Below are 15,170 nucleotides of genomic sequence, written 5' to 3'. Positions count from 1 at the left end.
TTTCCCTACTTCTCGACGGAAACTGAAATCTTCTGCGCACAACAACAACAAAACCCTAATCTCGATCTTCATCTGTTTCTGCCCCTTTGTGTTTGTTTCGTAGTTACAGTTGATTCTGGACGGATTTGAAACGTAGAAAAGATGAAAGCGGGAAGGAAGAATCTGAAAAAGGCGACGGAGGAGCGGAGCCTGACGCTTGAGGAATGCCAGAGCATTGTCCAGGTCGTGTCTCTCAGAGGTTCCAATCTCATCGAGGTAGAAAAGGGTTTCTCTTTTTTGCACTTATTTTCGCTCCTCTACTCAATTTCGTGAACTTCCTGTTACTTTTTCGAGGGATTTTCACTCTGATTTCTCTTTGATTCAAATGGGTCCGTCACCTTTGTGTATGTCTGTAGAAAGATCTGTACTTTCTGTGTATGTTTTGTGTCTCGCAAAGTAGTCGACCAATGCAGATGACGTCAAATAGAATCCGCTTTGTGGTTGCTTTGCTATGGTAGTTTCTCTGTCCATTGTTTCTCCTAACAACTGGTTTTGTCTGTTTTAAGGTAATGGATGCTAAAGGAGAGAAATCATTAGCACTGTTTCCAGCCAAATTCCAGAAGAGCATGTGGATAAAACGAGGTTATGTTTCAAGTGTCAAATGTAGAAGTTGATAGACTCTTCACTTAATCTTTGCATAGACTACATGAAAGAGATTCTGCCACTAAACATCCACCCTCGTTGCATTGTTCTAGACCGGCTTTTTGGTTTCATATGATTTGGATTCTGTACATTGCCTCTCTGGGTAAAGTAAAGTTGTGTTCTTTATGCATTTACCTCTTTTAAGTTTCCACATGTGAGAATATAAGACCTCTAGTTTGGATCGTTTCTACTCCGATGATTCGGTTCACCTCAGGCAGCAAATAGTTTATGACAGCTTTTTGCTACATTTATGTGTGGTTTCTTCCAAATGAAACTTGGAAAATCTCTGTCGCTGCACTGATTTTGCAGGAAGTTTTGTGGTGGTAGATCACACGGGGAAGGAAAAGGCTCTCGAGTCTGGTAGCAAAGTGGCATGCATTGTCTGCCAAGTTCTATTCTATGAGCAAGTCCGTGCCCTTCAAAAGACTCCGGACTGGTAGAGCTTCTATCATTTCTATTCTTAGGTTTTCGAGTGTGTGAATGGCATCTCGTTTCAGCCCCTGGATGTTTCTTCCCTAAGATTTATGTGGCAAATGCAGGCCGGAAATCTTCAGAGACGCAAAGTCAAAGGAAGCTGATGAATGCTCTCAAAGGCACACCACAGAGCAAGAAGAGAATGATGAAACAGATTCGAGCGAAGATGATGGCTTACCTCCGTTGGAGGCTAACACAAACAGGATGAAGCCCTTTGGCGTGCATTTGGATGCAGAAACGGATTCAGGGTCAGAGTCAGATTCATAGAAACAGATTCATTATTGATGTTTAAGTCACTTGTTTTTCCAGCGGGGAAAGTTTAGTTCTTTTCTTTAGGTGTTGTCTTGAGATTTTCGAGCTGTACACTACGCAAACAAAAAGAGAGAATTTTCGCCCTTCTCGGGAGGCTCCTCTGAATCTGAGTTTGGAGTAAAAACTGCATTAAATTTTTAAAAAAAGTTTTGGAATTTCAACTGACTTGTAAACAAAAAGACAGAACCAGTGGGTGTCTCTCTCAAGGGCCAAGCCCTCCAAATTGGAGACAAAACCCGGTTTTCACCATAGATTCGTCTCTGCAACTTCATCGTCTTGAAACACTGTGTTTCTATGTCTGAAAGCTAAGTTCGTCTTGGGCATTGCGAAGAACCGATCGTCTTGCGAGTGAAAAGTTTCAGAGTTAGCCACCCAATTTCTGAAACAGACATCTACCGAAACCTCCGAAGCTTTTCTTGTCACTTAGTTCATCTGCAAGCAACTTCTGATCCTGTTCTCGGACATTCAGACATGGATATTCTGTTTATGATTTTCTGAGGACGAGATCTGCAACTGCTGCGGTTTTCTTCTGAAGCTCTACTGTATTGGCACCCACAAGTTTATCCACTTGCCTCCCATCCCTCAGGAAAACTATGGTCGGAGTTGCTTCCACATTCCATTCGTTACTGAACTCCTGCTAAAACATACAGAATCAAACGTAACATGCACTCAAGAAACCATTTTATTGCTCTGTTACCATCTCTGCATCAATCAATTGTTTTCATATGTGTAATGAACATCGCATTGAATCTTAAACTCGAGAATTGTATAGCCAGGAACCAAAGGGTGATAACTTACAGCGAGTTCTTCGACATCCACTGTCACGAATATCATAAATGGGTATCTATCTGCAAGCTCCTGGTAAACTGGTGCTATTTCTCTACAGGGTATGCACCACGATGCGCTGAAATTTGCTACAAGCTGTTTTGTTTGCCCGTCATTATCGTTGTCACAGATGGAAGATGGATGAATATGCAACGAATTTCAATTGCTTGGGTCAGATGGGGAATGCTATCTGCCAGTATATTGAAAAGGAAACAAAAAACCAAATCAATGAACGAATTGGCCTTACGATTTTTCCGTTGATACTAGCTTCTGTGATCTTCTCCTCCCATTTGTCGATTTTGGCCACTATATGAACATTCCCTTTGGCCACAGATGCAATCTGGCTCTGGATTCGAGCCTTGCCTTTGCTGCTGCAGCAGCATATACATGATGGCAGCTGTAAAACATTGAGTTTCTATCACCAGCATGTGGTAACTTGAGGGTAAATTTTCATCCGCAACTATGGCAACTGACATTGGCTACCACATCAACAGCTAAAAGATTCAAACTTTGAACGGAATACGAATGATCATACACATTACTTTTCAAATGCATCAAAAAGGGACTAACACCTCAGAAGGAAACTTAGGGGTATCATATTGACATGAACCCTAATCTCCCTTAAAGTTTTGATCTTTTTCAGGGGGAAAGCTTGATCAGAAGAAAAAGTTCTTACCTTTATACAGCAAGAGTGGCAACCTCCTGAACAACGAGGAATGCTGCTTGTGAAACAATTCCCCATCAACCCTTAAAAACCAAACCCACCTAACCGATCATTGATTCACGTTAACTCGCCCAATCAAAAAGCACCAAATCCAAACTAAAAAGAAGAAGCCGAGGGGGAGGGGCTTTGAGGGAAACGAGGAAAAACCCAGAAAGATCCGTATGAAAAAAGGGTTAAAAGGGCATGATTGATTTGTCGAAAAAGGAAGAGAAATTTTGGGAGTGGTCTACCTCCTACACCCTGGGAACTTGAGATTCGGGTTCTTGCATGGCATTACAGCTGTTTCAGCCAAAAAAGACGGGTAAAAAAAAAACCGAGTTGGAAGAACACAAATCACTTGACGAGATTCAACGGATATAAAGGGATCCCAAAAAGAAAGGAGGGCCAGTCAAGGACGTTGAAGAAGAAGAAGAAGAAGAAGAAGAAGAAGAAGAATCAGGACATGTTTTTTATTTGCTGGTCTTTTTTTTTTTTAATAATGGAACCTAATCTGCCTTTTGGTCGCAGGTTGGTTTCAAGAACCATAACAAAACTATTTGCTAATTTTGTAGAACCAGAGTCCGTACTATCCGCCACGGTCGTGAATCTATTTCCATTTAAGAACTGCACATGAACTCCCCATCCCCAAACACACAAAATCTTTTATCACAATAGAATTTACATATTTTATACATTATTTCCGTAAAAAAAGTTACCGTTTCATCCTTGTTAAAGAAAATGAAAAATTTTATATTATAATAGAGTTTACATATTATTAGCATTTTGATTACTAACATGTTACAAAACATTCTGAATTTTTCGTTTGATTATATCTTGGATCCAACCGACAGACTTTCCCCGATAGAGGAATTTTACCTTTTATTTTCGGACTATAAGGCTATTAATGGATTACAATTTATAAATTGTTGTGATTTCATTAAAAAAAAGGGACGAAAAAAAAAATACACCAATAATAATGTATTGGAGAAATAAATTTATAATCAACATGTATATATTCTAAAAACATCGTCAAAATTCTTCATAAATATTCAGGTGCCTTAAAAATAATAATGCGTGTGTGTTGTGTTTTCTTTTTTGCTGGACCCGGTCCGGTCCTAATGGGAAGGAACAAAACCCGGCCCACATTCTGGTGGGAATATTACTCAAATAACCCACTTGGGTCGCAGCAATTTCAGTGTACACCACCGAAAAAAAAAAAAAAATTTGCGACCTTATTACGACTAATATATAACTAATATACAACTTATTACGACTAATAAACTACTCTTATTTTAGTTGTATATTAGTTATATATTAGTCGTAATAAGGTCGCAAATTTTTTTTTTTTTTTCGGTGGTGTACCCTGAAATTGTTGCGAACCAAGTGGGTTATTAGGGTTAAAAACCCCATTCTGGTCGGTCGCAGGTGACAGCTTGGCAGGGGTAAATACGTCATTTTATTCCTTTATTCCGAAGGGTGATGCTGTTCCCCATATGAACCATCACTTACTACGCAATAATTCACCCAAAAAAAAAAAAATCTTATGTCGTATTTTTTTATATGTATTGATATGATCCACATGTATTTATCATCTTTTTCATACATGTTAACTTTATTTTGTGACACCAATATTTTTCCTACTTGACGTGTACATGAGACCAAACGTGCTCATTATAATGGCTTTAATTTTAGGGGTAATCACATAAATATATCCGAACTTTTACAAAAATCTCAAATAAATATCCGAATCAGCAGTTTTTTCTACTTGACGTGTACAACAGTTTTTTTTGCTTAGTCAGCAGTTTTTTGCTGAGTCAGCAGTTGCGTTTGTTTGATTTAGAAAACATTTAAAAGTCTGGGTATTTATGTGGGAGTTTTGAAAAGTTCAGATATTTATATGACAATTTTATAGTTCGGGTATTTATTTGGGATTTTTGTAAAAGTTCGGGTATTTTTATGTGATTATCCTTTAATTTTAACAATTTTAGGTAAATTTCAAAAATAAAACTATTGTGGTTGCTTTGTTTGGTAATGAGCTATTTTAAATATTATTTGTAAAATAAGAGATTTGCGATAGTCTAGAGTTATGTAGCTGTCTATAAATATTTCAGAATATTAATTTTTTTATCGACTGGGCAAATCAGCTTATTGACTATAATGTATCAATGGAACTCGTGATAATTATATGACAATTTTTTAATATGCAAGTGTTACGCAAATTAATGACCAAACAAAAAACAGATTAAGCCTCAATAAAAATAAATAAACAAATAACAAGAATTTTGAGCTCAGATGTTGTGAGATTCTCGAATGCATAAAGACGAGATGACCAACTTTAATATATATATATATATATATATATATAGCTCCTTTATATATATATTATTTTATTATACAGTTCGAGTTCATTGGTTTTATTATAAAAACTGAAAATAATATCTTGGATGCATTTAATTAGATAAACACAATTATCTGAAAATGTTTGATCAAACTAACTAATGAACCTTGGATTCAACTTTCCTTAAAGCATTTTGCATCTGCGGCATGAACCCACGAAGTTACAATTCATAAGCTTCTCTCTCTCTCTCTCTCTCTCTCTCTCTCTCTCTCTCTCTCTCTCTCTCTCTCTCTTCCATCACCATGTATGTGAATGTCATGTGTAAGATATGGTGAGATCTAAAGGTACAGTAAGCTTTCCCTGACTCCCACGAAGACAGTGACCCTTCACCACCATCACCATCGGCATCATCATCATCTTCTTCAAAAAAAATTGTTCTTCTTTAAACCCTTCACTGCAAAAGCAATTAAATCTATATTTCACCATCTTCCCTTTTCTTTGTCAAGTTACTGTGTTCTTCACTACTTCGCTGAGCTTAGGGATTTAGGGTTTCCAGACAGCTGCAAGCTTCATCAGACCATCCACATCTAATCATTGTCGCTCAAGAACTATGTAAGGGTTTCTTTGTCTGATCACTAATTATATATATATCTTTGCGTCTTCTGAGATCTGATCCGTTTTTTTCCTCATGAATATATATCCATATCCATAATACCTTTCCTTTTAACTTGTTCTCTTGCTTCAAAAGATTAGATTTGTTTTTTGCAGTGCTTTGGTTCTAGGGTTTTTTTTTTTCTGGTTTTCTGTATAACCCATGTTCTTTCTATAACCCTTGTTTATCTCATCTTTTAGATGCTTGGCTGTTTATCCATTGTGTCTGAAAACCAATTTCAGCCCTTTTTTTTTACATAAACTTCGGTATAAATCAAGCATATGATATGATTGATGAAGAGCTTTTTCCCGTAATTAGGAATCTTATAGCCACAGATTAAGAATCTGATCCATTTGAACCCTTGGTAAATCTGGTCAACCAATGTCTTTTTACCCTTACTTAGTTTTCTCCTTTAATTGAAGTTTTTTTTTGAATCTTCCATCATGATCTGCAATATGTCTATGTGGTGGAATATCTTTACACATGTTTTGGATCTATCTTCTTAGGTATAGGTATATGTTCAACTAGCTAGCTATTTTTTTTTTTTATCATTATCAACATTGTTATTATTATCATATATCAAGGAAAATCTGTTCATCTGCACAGGACTTGACCTCCCATATAATTGAAACCCAGATTTAATATTGTGAGTCAATACACAGAGAAATTTTTTCATGTGATTGATGTATGAATAGTTGGGCTTTTGTCTCTTGTCTCTTGCTTGCGTCTTCTTGACAAGACCCATCTGTTGTGTCTCTCACTTTTCCCACAGTGGGGTGGTCTTACTGCTAACAGTAAAACTTGTTTCACCGTCTGAACTCTATGACTTTTCAAACGTGTTGTAGTGATATGTACGTATATATATGTGTTCAGAATCCACGACATGTACACGCATAAGTACAGGGAACAGACACAAATATGTACACACACACATATATATATATATATATATATATATAATATATATATGTATACGTATATTGATAGAACATATGCTCAAACATTGATACGTTGGGTCAGATAGCATCACATGTTGTCTTGGTTTTGTTTGTCTGGTTGTCAATGGCGCATTATATCATGTGTAAAGATAAAACATTTGGTTTATTCGTGCAGTGTATGCATATTCTTAATCGGAATCTTGAATCTATATATATATACACACACACATACATAGATATACATACTTGTGATAATGAGAGAGAAAAGGAGCTTCTTTCAGTTCAGACATGGACAGAAAACACAAGGGGGTAGAAGCATCTGCTGACTCATTCATTCAAGCACTCGGTAGAATGATATCGGAGACATTAAAATCTGCTGCGTGGCTGTGTGAATGATGCGGGAGATACTTTTTCATCCCTCTTTCTCTGTGCTTGGACTGAAGGGAGCTCCTTCTTTCTCTTCACCATCCTGTTTTCTTATTTATTTATTTATTTTTTGCAAAAAAAACATGGCGAAATATGGTTTTGGAAATGACCCTTTAATTAGCATGTATGTATGTATGTATGTATGTATGTATGTATGTATGTATGTATGTATGTATGAGTAGAGTTGAGAAGGGCTTTGGTATTTTTCATTGTATTAATCACTTTCGCGTAAAATTGGCCGTGATGCGATGAGGAGAATCATCGTAAATGTTTCCCGAGAACACATGATGATGATGATATCTGTAATGTTATATACGAGCGGTACATATATACATGTACGTACATGTTCGTATTCGTATGTTGCTTAAACATTTTTGTTATAGGCGTATTTGTATATATTGTATATATGTGTATGTACCTCTCGACGAGTAAAATAATTAACTAGATTCCGAGTGGTTACGTTAATGATGAAATATCAAGCCGGCAATGGATATAGTAAATACAGATACCATATGGATTTATTTATTTATTTCTATATGTTTGTCCTTTCATAAATAAACGTATAAACAAATATAAGCCACGTGACGTGATCTTGTATTATTTATCTGTTCCCAAAGAAGTGCGTGTTCCATGTCTCCTCATTCTAATACGTAAATGCAATAACTGGATATACATATATATATATATATATATAATACTTTGTGTAGCTATTATGGATCATATAATTCGGGCTGATTTCATGGAGCTACAACTACAAGTGGTACAAAAAAATAAATAAATTGTTTTTTTTATTAATTATTAAACTTAGGGACGAACCAACTTGCATGAATGCATGCATTCCAAGCCTGTAAAGTTAATTCTCGGAATCCATCACGTTTTTAAGTTGCATATGTACATCGGAACTTGTCGTACGATCTTTTAATTTTGATGATTTTTTTTTACAAAAGAAAATAATTGTTCGTTTCCATTACGTAATGTGGGACATTATCAAAAATACCCTTACTTTGCTATTTCTACTTCAAGACAAATCTTTGTGACCATGTGACCAATGTGATCGAAATATAGTGTGGTCACATATTGATCCCATTGTTCATAATGTTAAATTTATGATGTTTTAATCAAATGATTAGTAAGATATACAAGGTATGAACATAATGAATTAGTGTGATCACCATAAATTTAACGTTATAATCGATAAAATCAAAATATGACCACACTATATTTCGGTCATATTGGTCACATGATCACAAGGGTAGATCTTGAAGTAGAAATAGCAAAGTAATGGTATTTTTGATATAATGGCTAATGTGTATATTGTATAATGTATAAGAACATCCACCTTTTCTCTGTTTCTTTTCAAGTTTTTATACTCTTACAAAATATTATATTATAAAGCATCACATATATATATGTATGAAAACAAACCTTTTATTTTATCTATGTTTATATTCTTTAATAATATAATTTTCAAAGAAAATCGTTTTTTTTTCCACCGAAATGGTTGACAAAACCATAACAAAGGTGGGAAAACCCCCTGTGAGTTGGTTGAGTACCTAATGTAACTTTTAATTTTTATATTAAATTGAATTGAATATAATTAAATGATATTAAATTTGGGCTCTACGTGGGGGAGCGAGTCCTTACTAACATGGAAGAGAGTGTCGTGGCGTGGTGCACTGCCTTGGAATAATGTTCTTTATTATTATTATTATTATTATTATTATTATTATTATTATTATTATTATTGTAAAGCCTAAGTTGCTTTTTTCCATATTTGGATGGATTTTGTCACATATGCCAACTACCCACTTTTGGTAAATTAAAAATAAATAAATATGAAAACACGAAAAATTTCGAGTTAAAAAAGCAATCGTCATACGTATACACAATTATTTTGGGGAAAAACCAATTTAAATTAGGGTAATTAGTTTAATAATCCATGAGTAAAAAAACCCTATAAAAATAACGTGCCAAAAAAAAAGTTTCAGAATTAACATAACTTTTGAATATTTTAAAATTAATAATTTTTAGATTATTAAAATACATATTATATTTAAACTAAACTCTAAATAAAAATCCAAAGCTCCAACACATAAATAAAATAAACTTTTTAAATTAGAAAAAGCTATTTCTATCAAAGATTTTTTCTAAATATATATTATATTGAGATATATGAAGAATGTTATATGAATATTATGAGGTTTAGAGAGATTTTATTGATTTAATTTTTTAGGCTATCTTGAAAAAAAAACTCCTGTAAACCAATTTTACACGCCTTTTTATTATTTAGATCTCCATAAAATTGTAATGTTCTTTAAAACATTTTATTGTTAGTAATCCGTTAAAGAAAAATAGCAGCATTGAATGAATTCAATATTAAAAAAAAAAATTTGCCCCTAATAATGCCTGCCAACCCAAACTGTCGAATGTCGACGGATTTCATGTTCCAAAAAATATTTCCTCGAATTTTGTAATTAAAAGTTATACTTTTTAATGTATAACTTTGATGTTTGTGATATGCTTAAAAACAAATAGGAAACGAAAACAAGCGAGATGCCAACCATTTTTCTAATGCTTTTTAATCTATTTTTAGAAAATAAATTTGTTTATCCATTTTAGAAATTCAAACAGCAAAAAATTAGATGGCAATTGAAAAAGTGGAAAAAATAAATGATTAAAAGGCTAAAAATACACAAAAGTTCATAAGGCAAAACGGATCCAAACACATCACAAATTCCAAAAATAGTATATAAATTCTTTCTGATTTTAAAATGTATTAAAAAAACTTTGGAACAAAACTAAGGAAAACCCAACAGATCGTGGATGAAGCTTGGGGTAGGAGGTAACTCTAGCTTGAGGTTGAGTGTTTAATTCTTGGCTGGTGGAGAGGGAGATAATTTCTGGATTTATATGATCCATATACAAAGACTGTTTCCGGGTAAAACTAGGGAAAAATTTGAATCACAAATATAACAATCTATTTATCCATCACGTTGGGTTATACTTATACATATGCGATATGCCCGGCCCCAAAAAATGTGACGGCAAGGCGTATTCGTGAGTTTGTCTGTCTCGTTGAGAAACGGCAACTTCAACTGCGTCCGTCAAGAGCCCCGCGACGTGGAACCCAACTGTTCGCGGCCCAGCTGGACCGAGTCAAAAAAAAAAAAATGTTAAAGAGAATTTTTTTTAACAGAGTTTTTTTTTTTTTTTTTTTTTCCGCGAGCAAACGTAAAGAAAAAAATATATAAAATAAAAAATGGAAAATTTCAAAGAAGAAAAAAACAACTTAATGGGAGGGGAGGTGGAGATAGGGACGTAATCAAATCAAGAGAACCAGGAAAAAAAAAGAAGAGGGGGAAGAACAAGAAGTAGCTCCTCGCGAGTTTCTCATTGAAGTTTGATCGAGCAATTTTCGGCGTAGATCAGGTATTGTTCTTCGCGTTTTTTCATTTCCATCGGTGAGAATTCGTTGAATCATCTCATTTGATTTTTTTATTGAATCGGAGATCGTGAAGGATATTTTACAATTTGCGTTTCTTTTGTTCATTGTTTGATTTGGATCTTCACTTGTCTGTGATGGGGTTTATTCTTCTACAATTGTAGAATTCTATGAATTCCTCGTATGCAGGAGCATGAACTGATGAGGAATTTGTTTATCATAGTGCTCGATCAACAAACAGAATTTCTAGATAGATAAGGTTCAATCATGGTAATTCGCAGTGACTATAACTGTATGATTTGGAACTGGAGTTCTGGTTATGCGAGCGATTTTTGGATTAATGTCTTTAATGATTGCAATCACGACGGGTCATCGTCAACAGTTAATATCTATAAGAATGTCTTAAATTATCCAACATGAAGTACAGATCTCAAACTCAGAACTTGTGAGAGCTTGTTCAATGCTGGTGCTATGGAATGGTGTATGGCGCGTATGATGGTTGGATGTATTGAAATTCTCTCAAGAATCTGAATCTTTTGATGTTGGTTTTCCGTGGCTCCGATTTTGTTATTATTAATATTAATATTATTATTTAATTGCAAGATTGTGCTAGCTAAAGCGTGAAACAATTTCTTTGTTTCTCTGTTGCAGTGTTCGGGCTCTCTGTGACATACTGTTCGTCGCAGTGAGATCAAATTTATATTCGCTGTTGAGTGTATTGGTGACATCTTGGGTTTCGCTTCATCCTGTTTAGAGTGGTTGTTGATATTACATATTGCTTAATACCAAAAGAAAAATGAGTTCAGATATTTCGAACCCCCAAGGAGTTCTTCGTCCAGATGGTAATGGTGGCCATGAAACCCGCAACACAAGCACTTCTGGTTCTTTGAGGCCTCCAGAACCAGAATTCAATGAGAACGAAGAAGCAGAATTGGTGTCTGTGTCTTGGAACCAGGACTACAGCTGTTTTGCTGCCGGCACAAGCCATGGTTTCCGTATATATAACTGTGAACCTTTCAAGGAAACTTTCAGACGTGAGCTGAAGAACGGTGGGTTTAAAATCATAGAGATGCTGTTCCGCAGCAACATCTTGGCACTCGTCGGGGGTGGACCCAATTCTCAGTACGCTTCTAACAAAGTATTGATTTGGGACGATCATCAGAGCCGCTGCATCAGTGAGTTTGCTTTTAGGTCGGAAATCCGTTCTGTGAAATTAAGAAGGGATTGGATTGTTGTTGTTCTTGAACACAAGATATATGTGTACAATTTTTTGGACCTGAGACTTCTTCATCAGATTGAAACTCTGGCAAATCCAAGGGGGTTATGTTGCCTCTCTCATCACTCGAATACATCAGTGCTGGCTTGCCCTGGTCTTCATCAAGGAGAGGTCCGAGTTGAACACTTTGGGCTTAACATGGTACAGTTAATAAATGCTCATGATTCGAATATCGCCTGCATGACCTTGACTTTGGATGGTATGCTGCTCGCAACTGCCAGTACCAAGGGCACTCTGATCAGAATTTTCAACACAATGGATGGAACTCGTTTGCAAGAGGTGAAGTAACTATGAACTACTGTTTCTACGTTTATTAGTGTCTTGCCTTACGATCCAGTTTTGATTACTATTTATCATATAGTTTGTAAATCTCACTAGATAGCATAATCAATGAGTGAGTGTAATTGTCATACTTGATGACTAGCCTGTTGGAAACGGTATGCCCAATTGAAATCCCATCTCTTCAATTGCAAACTTTATGAAACTAGTAGATATAAGGATCTGATTATAGTATAGATGCACTTCGACACTTCAAGTATGCCTGTGCTATATAGAACTGAAGGCTGCTTCCTTGCAGGTACGAAGAGGAGTGGACAGAGCGGATATATATAGCATTGCTCTTTCACCCAATGTGCAGTGGCTGGCAGTGTCAAGTGATAAGGGGACTGTTCATGTTTTCTCTCTACGAGTTAGAGTGGTCGGAGAGGACTCACATTCCAGTGAGAGTGCAGCACTCTTGGCACAGCAAACTTTTTCGAATTCCCTTGGGGCCATTGTTTCTCCAACCACTGGTACCAATCCCAGTTCATCGTTATCGTTTATGAGAGGTAAGATAGAAACCGAGTAGAACTTCTGGAAAAAATGTTTATGCCTTTGTAATAAGATGCTGAAATGTTGCAGGAATTAAAGGAAAATCCACCAAATGTTTGACATGTTGTTGGAGTTTTGCCATAAGAGGAACACATTTCATATTTGTGCTTGTGTCATTGTGTGCCTGGATTAACACATCGTGACCTATTATTGCAGGAGTCTTGCCAAAATATTTCAGCTCAGAATGGTCATTCGCTCAGTTCCGTGTACCCGAAATCACTCAATTCTTTGCAGCATTTGGCTGTCAGAACACGGTTGCCATTATCGGCATGGATGGAAGGTAAGCTAGGCTTGGATTTCAGACATACAATCCTTCACAGAACATCCTTAAAAGGTTAAAGTCTCAAGAGATGTTTCTTTCGGATTTCCAGTTTCTATCGGTGCAGCTTTGACCCGGTGAACGGAGGAGAGATGACTCGGCTCGAATATTTCCGGTATCTAAGGGCCGAAAGCGGCCCAAGATAGTCGTACAACATCATCATCATGATCCATCATCCATCATCAACATTGCTCATTCTTTGGGTTCTATGTACATAATCATTGCTGTAAATAGATTGATGAATCTGCGGAAGATTTTATTGATTCTTGCAAAGCTACTCTCTGATTGATGGACCTGCATTTTTGTTCGAGCAATGTAACATTTGCATGTTCCACATGATATGCAGGCTTTCTCTCATCTGCGGAAGCTGAACTATTCAAATACGTATCTTCATTCATCATGTTTCTTTTTACATAGTGTTTGCACAGTGCCAAGTACATAACATGCAGGAGAAGGCAACTTGTCACATGAAAGAACTTATTGATGGGGGCAACCACTAGAAAATCTGGAATGTGGAGGAAAGATTCTAGTTTGGGTAGGGGACAAAGCTAGAATCTAAAAACAACTTATAGTTTAGATGTTGGAGAGATCTTGTGGTCAAGAACAAGCATCACTTTTCCAATGGCTTTCCGGTCTTTGAGGGCCGCAAAGGCGAGATTGGCCTGCAGATCAACAAAATCCCCCAAACCCGTCAATGAAATTGTCGAATCTTCATCCATGAAGAAGAATCGAGAGATGCAGACTTTACCTGGGAGAGGGTGTGGGTATGAGAGATGTGAATGGTGATCAATCCCCTCGACAGCCATGACAGTAACTCTCTTGTGGAATCTTCGAGCACATCAGGTTGGTGGATTCTGTAGCTGCCCCAGTAGAGTCCGTGCACTGTCCAGTTCTGTACCGCAAAGCCACAACATTTTATGAGCATATTCGGTCATGGGATGGCTCTGAAGGATCTGTCTATATGATCCATTGATAATTTAGGATGGATCTTTTCGTAAGCATGAACTCGGGTTATGCCCCATACCGATAAGGCTACTACTAATGCATTTCGTGATTTCTCTCAAGGGGTCCAACAAATGCTTTTTCACAAGAAGCTGAGAATGATGTACCTTAACAAGGGCAATATTTGCGGGGATGACGGGTATCTCGCCGCTAGCGAAACCGATCACCAAAATCTGAGCTCCCCAATTCAGTAGCTTCATGGCCTCTTTGGTGAGTTTTCCTCCCACGGGATCGTACAGAACATCGACTCCTTTGAGCTTTTTCTTCTTGAGAAACTCCTTAACGCTCAGAATAACGTTTTCGCTGCCCAGATCGACAACATGGTCCATTCCCATGGACTTCAAGAGCCGTACCTTCTCAGCCCCTCTTCACAAAAGACACAGAACCAAACCAAGCATAATACGATCAGATGACAGATAGCCTTTTGCAGAAACATGGGTTTGTCCAGGAAACTAAACCACCATTGAAGACGACAGGGAGCACCCTGAGCGCGACTCACCTGGCAACAGCAATGACAGTGGCGCCACAAGCCTTGCCGATTTGCACGGCGGCAAGCCCGACGCCGCCGGCAGCACCTAGAACCAGTAGAACCTGAATCCAACCAAACAGTTTCAAGGGATTGAGATTGGGACAGACAAAACAAAACCCTATATGCCCAGAAGTTTCATCACGTTCAAAATCAAGCGAGATGGAAATGGGGAGAGTGAATCAAAGAAGAATTGCCTGAGTAGATGTCAGAGGAGCCCTATGGACAATGGCGACATGAGATGTCCCGAAGGCAACAGGATATAGTGTGGTCACATATTGATCCCATTGTTCATAATGTTAAATTTATGATGTTTTAATCAAATGATTAGTAAGATATACAAGGTATGAACATAATGAATTAGTGTGATCACCATAAATTTAACG

The 15,170-nt window shown here is 36.7% G+C and overlaps 4 protein-coding genes and 1 long non-coding RNA gene across 6 annotated transcripts in view; 3 read left to right on the top strand and 2 right to left on the bottom strand.

Annotated features, from left to right (window-relative positions):
* Positions 1-11: 11 nt before the first annotated feature.
* LOC104803220 (probable RNA-binding protein EIF1AD) lies at positions 12-1,572 on the top strand. The gene is made up of 4 exons (XM_010527122.2): positions 12-255; positions 546-621; positions 991-1,117; positions 1,221-1,572. Exons 1-4 carry the CDS (start codon positions 142-144, stop codon positions 1,420-1,422), a joined length of 519 nt encoding a protein of 172 aa, XP_010525424.1. The 5' UTR covers positions 12-141; the 3' UTR covers positions 1,423-1,572.
* An 89-nt stretch (positions 1,573-1,661) lies between these two features.
* On the bottom strand, positions 1,662-3,579 carry LOC104803219 (putative thioredoxin H10). 2 transcript variants are annotated; one of them, XM_010527120.2, is made up of 4 exons: positions 2,969-3,579; positions 2,540-2,689; positions 2,266-2,388; positions 1,662-2,104 (listed from the first exon to the last, which is right to left on the bottom strand). In XM_010527120.2, exons 1-4 carry the CDS (start codon positions 3,032-3,034, stop codon positions 1,952-1,954), a joined length of 492 nt encoding a protein of 163 aa, XP_010525422.1. In that variant the 5' UTR covers positions 3,035-3,579; the 3' UTR covers positions 1,662-1,951. The 2 variants fall into 2 exon arrangements, with proteins under 2 accessions (XP_010525422.1, XP_010525423.1); XM_010527121.2 differs by having other exon boundaries at positions 1,662-2,101; positions 2,969-3,576.
* Positions 3,580-5,575: 1,996 nt separating this feature from the next.
* Positions 5,576-7,718, top strand: LOC104803218. Its single transcript, XR_770148.1, has 2 exons — positions 5,576-5,945; positions 7,205-7,718. It is a non-coding gene; the product is annotated as an uncharacterized LOC104803218 (long non-coding RNA).
* Positions 7,719-10,664: 2,946 nt separating this feature from the next.
* Positions 10,665-13,613, top strand: LOC104803217 (autophagy-related protein 18c-like). The gene is made up of 5 exons (XM_010527119.2): positions 10,665-10,778; positions 11,443-12,346; positions 12,645-12,894; positions 13,094-13,217; positions 13,309-13,613. The coding sequence occupies exons 2-5, from the start codon at positions 11,588-11,590 to the stop codon at positions 13,400-13,402; spliced, it is 1,227 nt and encodes a 408-aa protein (XP_010525421.1). The 5' UTR covers positions 10,665-10,778; positions 11,443-11,587; the 3' UTR covers positions 13,403-13,613.
* A 16-nt stretch (positions 13,614-13,629) lies between these two features.
* LOC104803216 (quinone oxidoreductase-like protein 2 homolog) overlaps positions 13,630-15,170 on the bottom strand; it is a 2,109-nt gene continuing 568 nt past the window's right edge. The window contains exons 3-7 of the mRNA XM_010527118.1: positions 14,982-15,045; positions 14,758-14,849; positions 14,366-14,624; positions 14,005-14,148; positions 13,630-13,918 (exon numbers count right to left, since the gene is read on the bottom strand). Coding sequence (XP_010525420.1) covers positions 13,823-13,918; positions 14,005-14,148; positions 14,366-14,624; positions 14,758-14,849; positions 14,982-15,045 — 655 coding nt within the window. The 3' untranslated portion in view covers positions 13,630-13,822. The remainder of the gene's footprint in view (positions 13,919-14,004; positions 14,149-14,365; positions 14,625-14,757; positions 14,850-14,981; positions 15,046-15,170) is intronic.

The sequence above is a fragment of the Tarenaya hassleriana genome, unplaced genomic scaffold, assembly GCF_000463585.1.
Source record: "Tarenaya hassleriana unplaced genomic scaffold, ASM46358v1 Cleome82, whole genome shotgun sequence".
NCBI lineage: Eukaryota > Viridiplantae > Streptophyta > Magnoliopsida > Brassicales > Cleomaceae > Tarenaya > Tarenaya hassleriana.
The sequence above is the reverse complement of the archived record's forward strand: the minus strand, read 5'-3'. Positions and strand labels throughout refer to the sequence as shown.

Excerpts from the sequence above, each read along its gene's own strand:
- LOC104803220 (XM_010527122.2), top strand. The coding sequence starts at position 142 with ATGAAAGCGGGAAGGAAGAATCTGAAAAAGGCGACGGAGGAGCGGAGC. Across the intron at positions 622-990 it reads GAGCATGTGGATAAAACGAG|GAAGTTTTGTGGTGGTAGAT; the intron begins GTTATGTTTCAA and ends CTGATTTTGCAG. Across the intron at positions 1,118-1,220 it reads CTTCAAAAGACTCCGGACTG|GCCGGAAATCTTCAGAGACG; the intron begins GTAGAGCTTCTA and ends TGGCAAATGCAG.
- LOC104803219 (XM_010527120.2), bottom strand. The coding sequence starts at position 3,034 with ATGGGGAATTGTTTCACAAGCAGCATTCCTCGTTGTTCAGGAGGTTGC. Across the intron at positions 2,690-2,968 it reads GCCACTCTTGCTGTATAAAG|CTGCCATCATGTATATGCTG; the intron begins GTAAGAACTTTT and ends AATGTTTTACAG. Across the intron at positions 2,105-2,265 it reads TGGATGTCGAAGAACTCGCT|CAGGAGTTCAGTAACGAATG; the intron begins GTAAGTTATCAC and ends TGTATGTTTTAG.
- LOC104803217 (XM_010527119.2), top strand. The coding sequence starts at position 11,588 with ATGAGTTCAGATATTTCGAACCCCCAAGGAGTTCTTCGTCCAGATGGT. Across the intron at positions 12,347-12,644 it reads ATGGAACTCGTTTGCAAGAG|GTACGAAGAGGAGTGGACAG; the intron begins GTGAAGTAACTA and ends GCTTCCTTGCAG. Across the intron at positions 12,895-13,093 it reads ATCGTTATCGTTTATGAGAG|GAGTCTTGCCAAAATATTTC; the intron begins GTAAGATAGAAA and ends CTATTATTGCAG.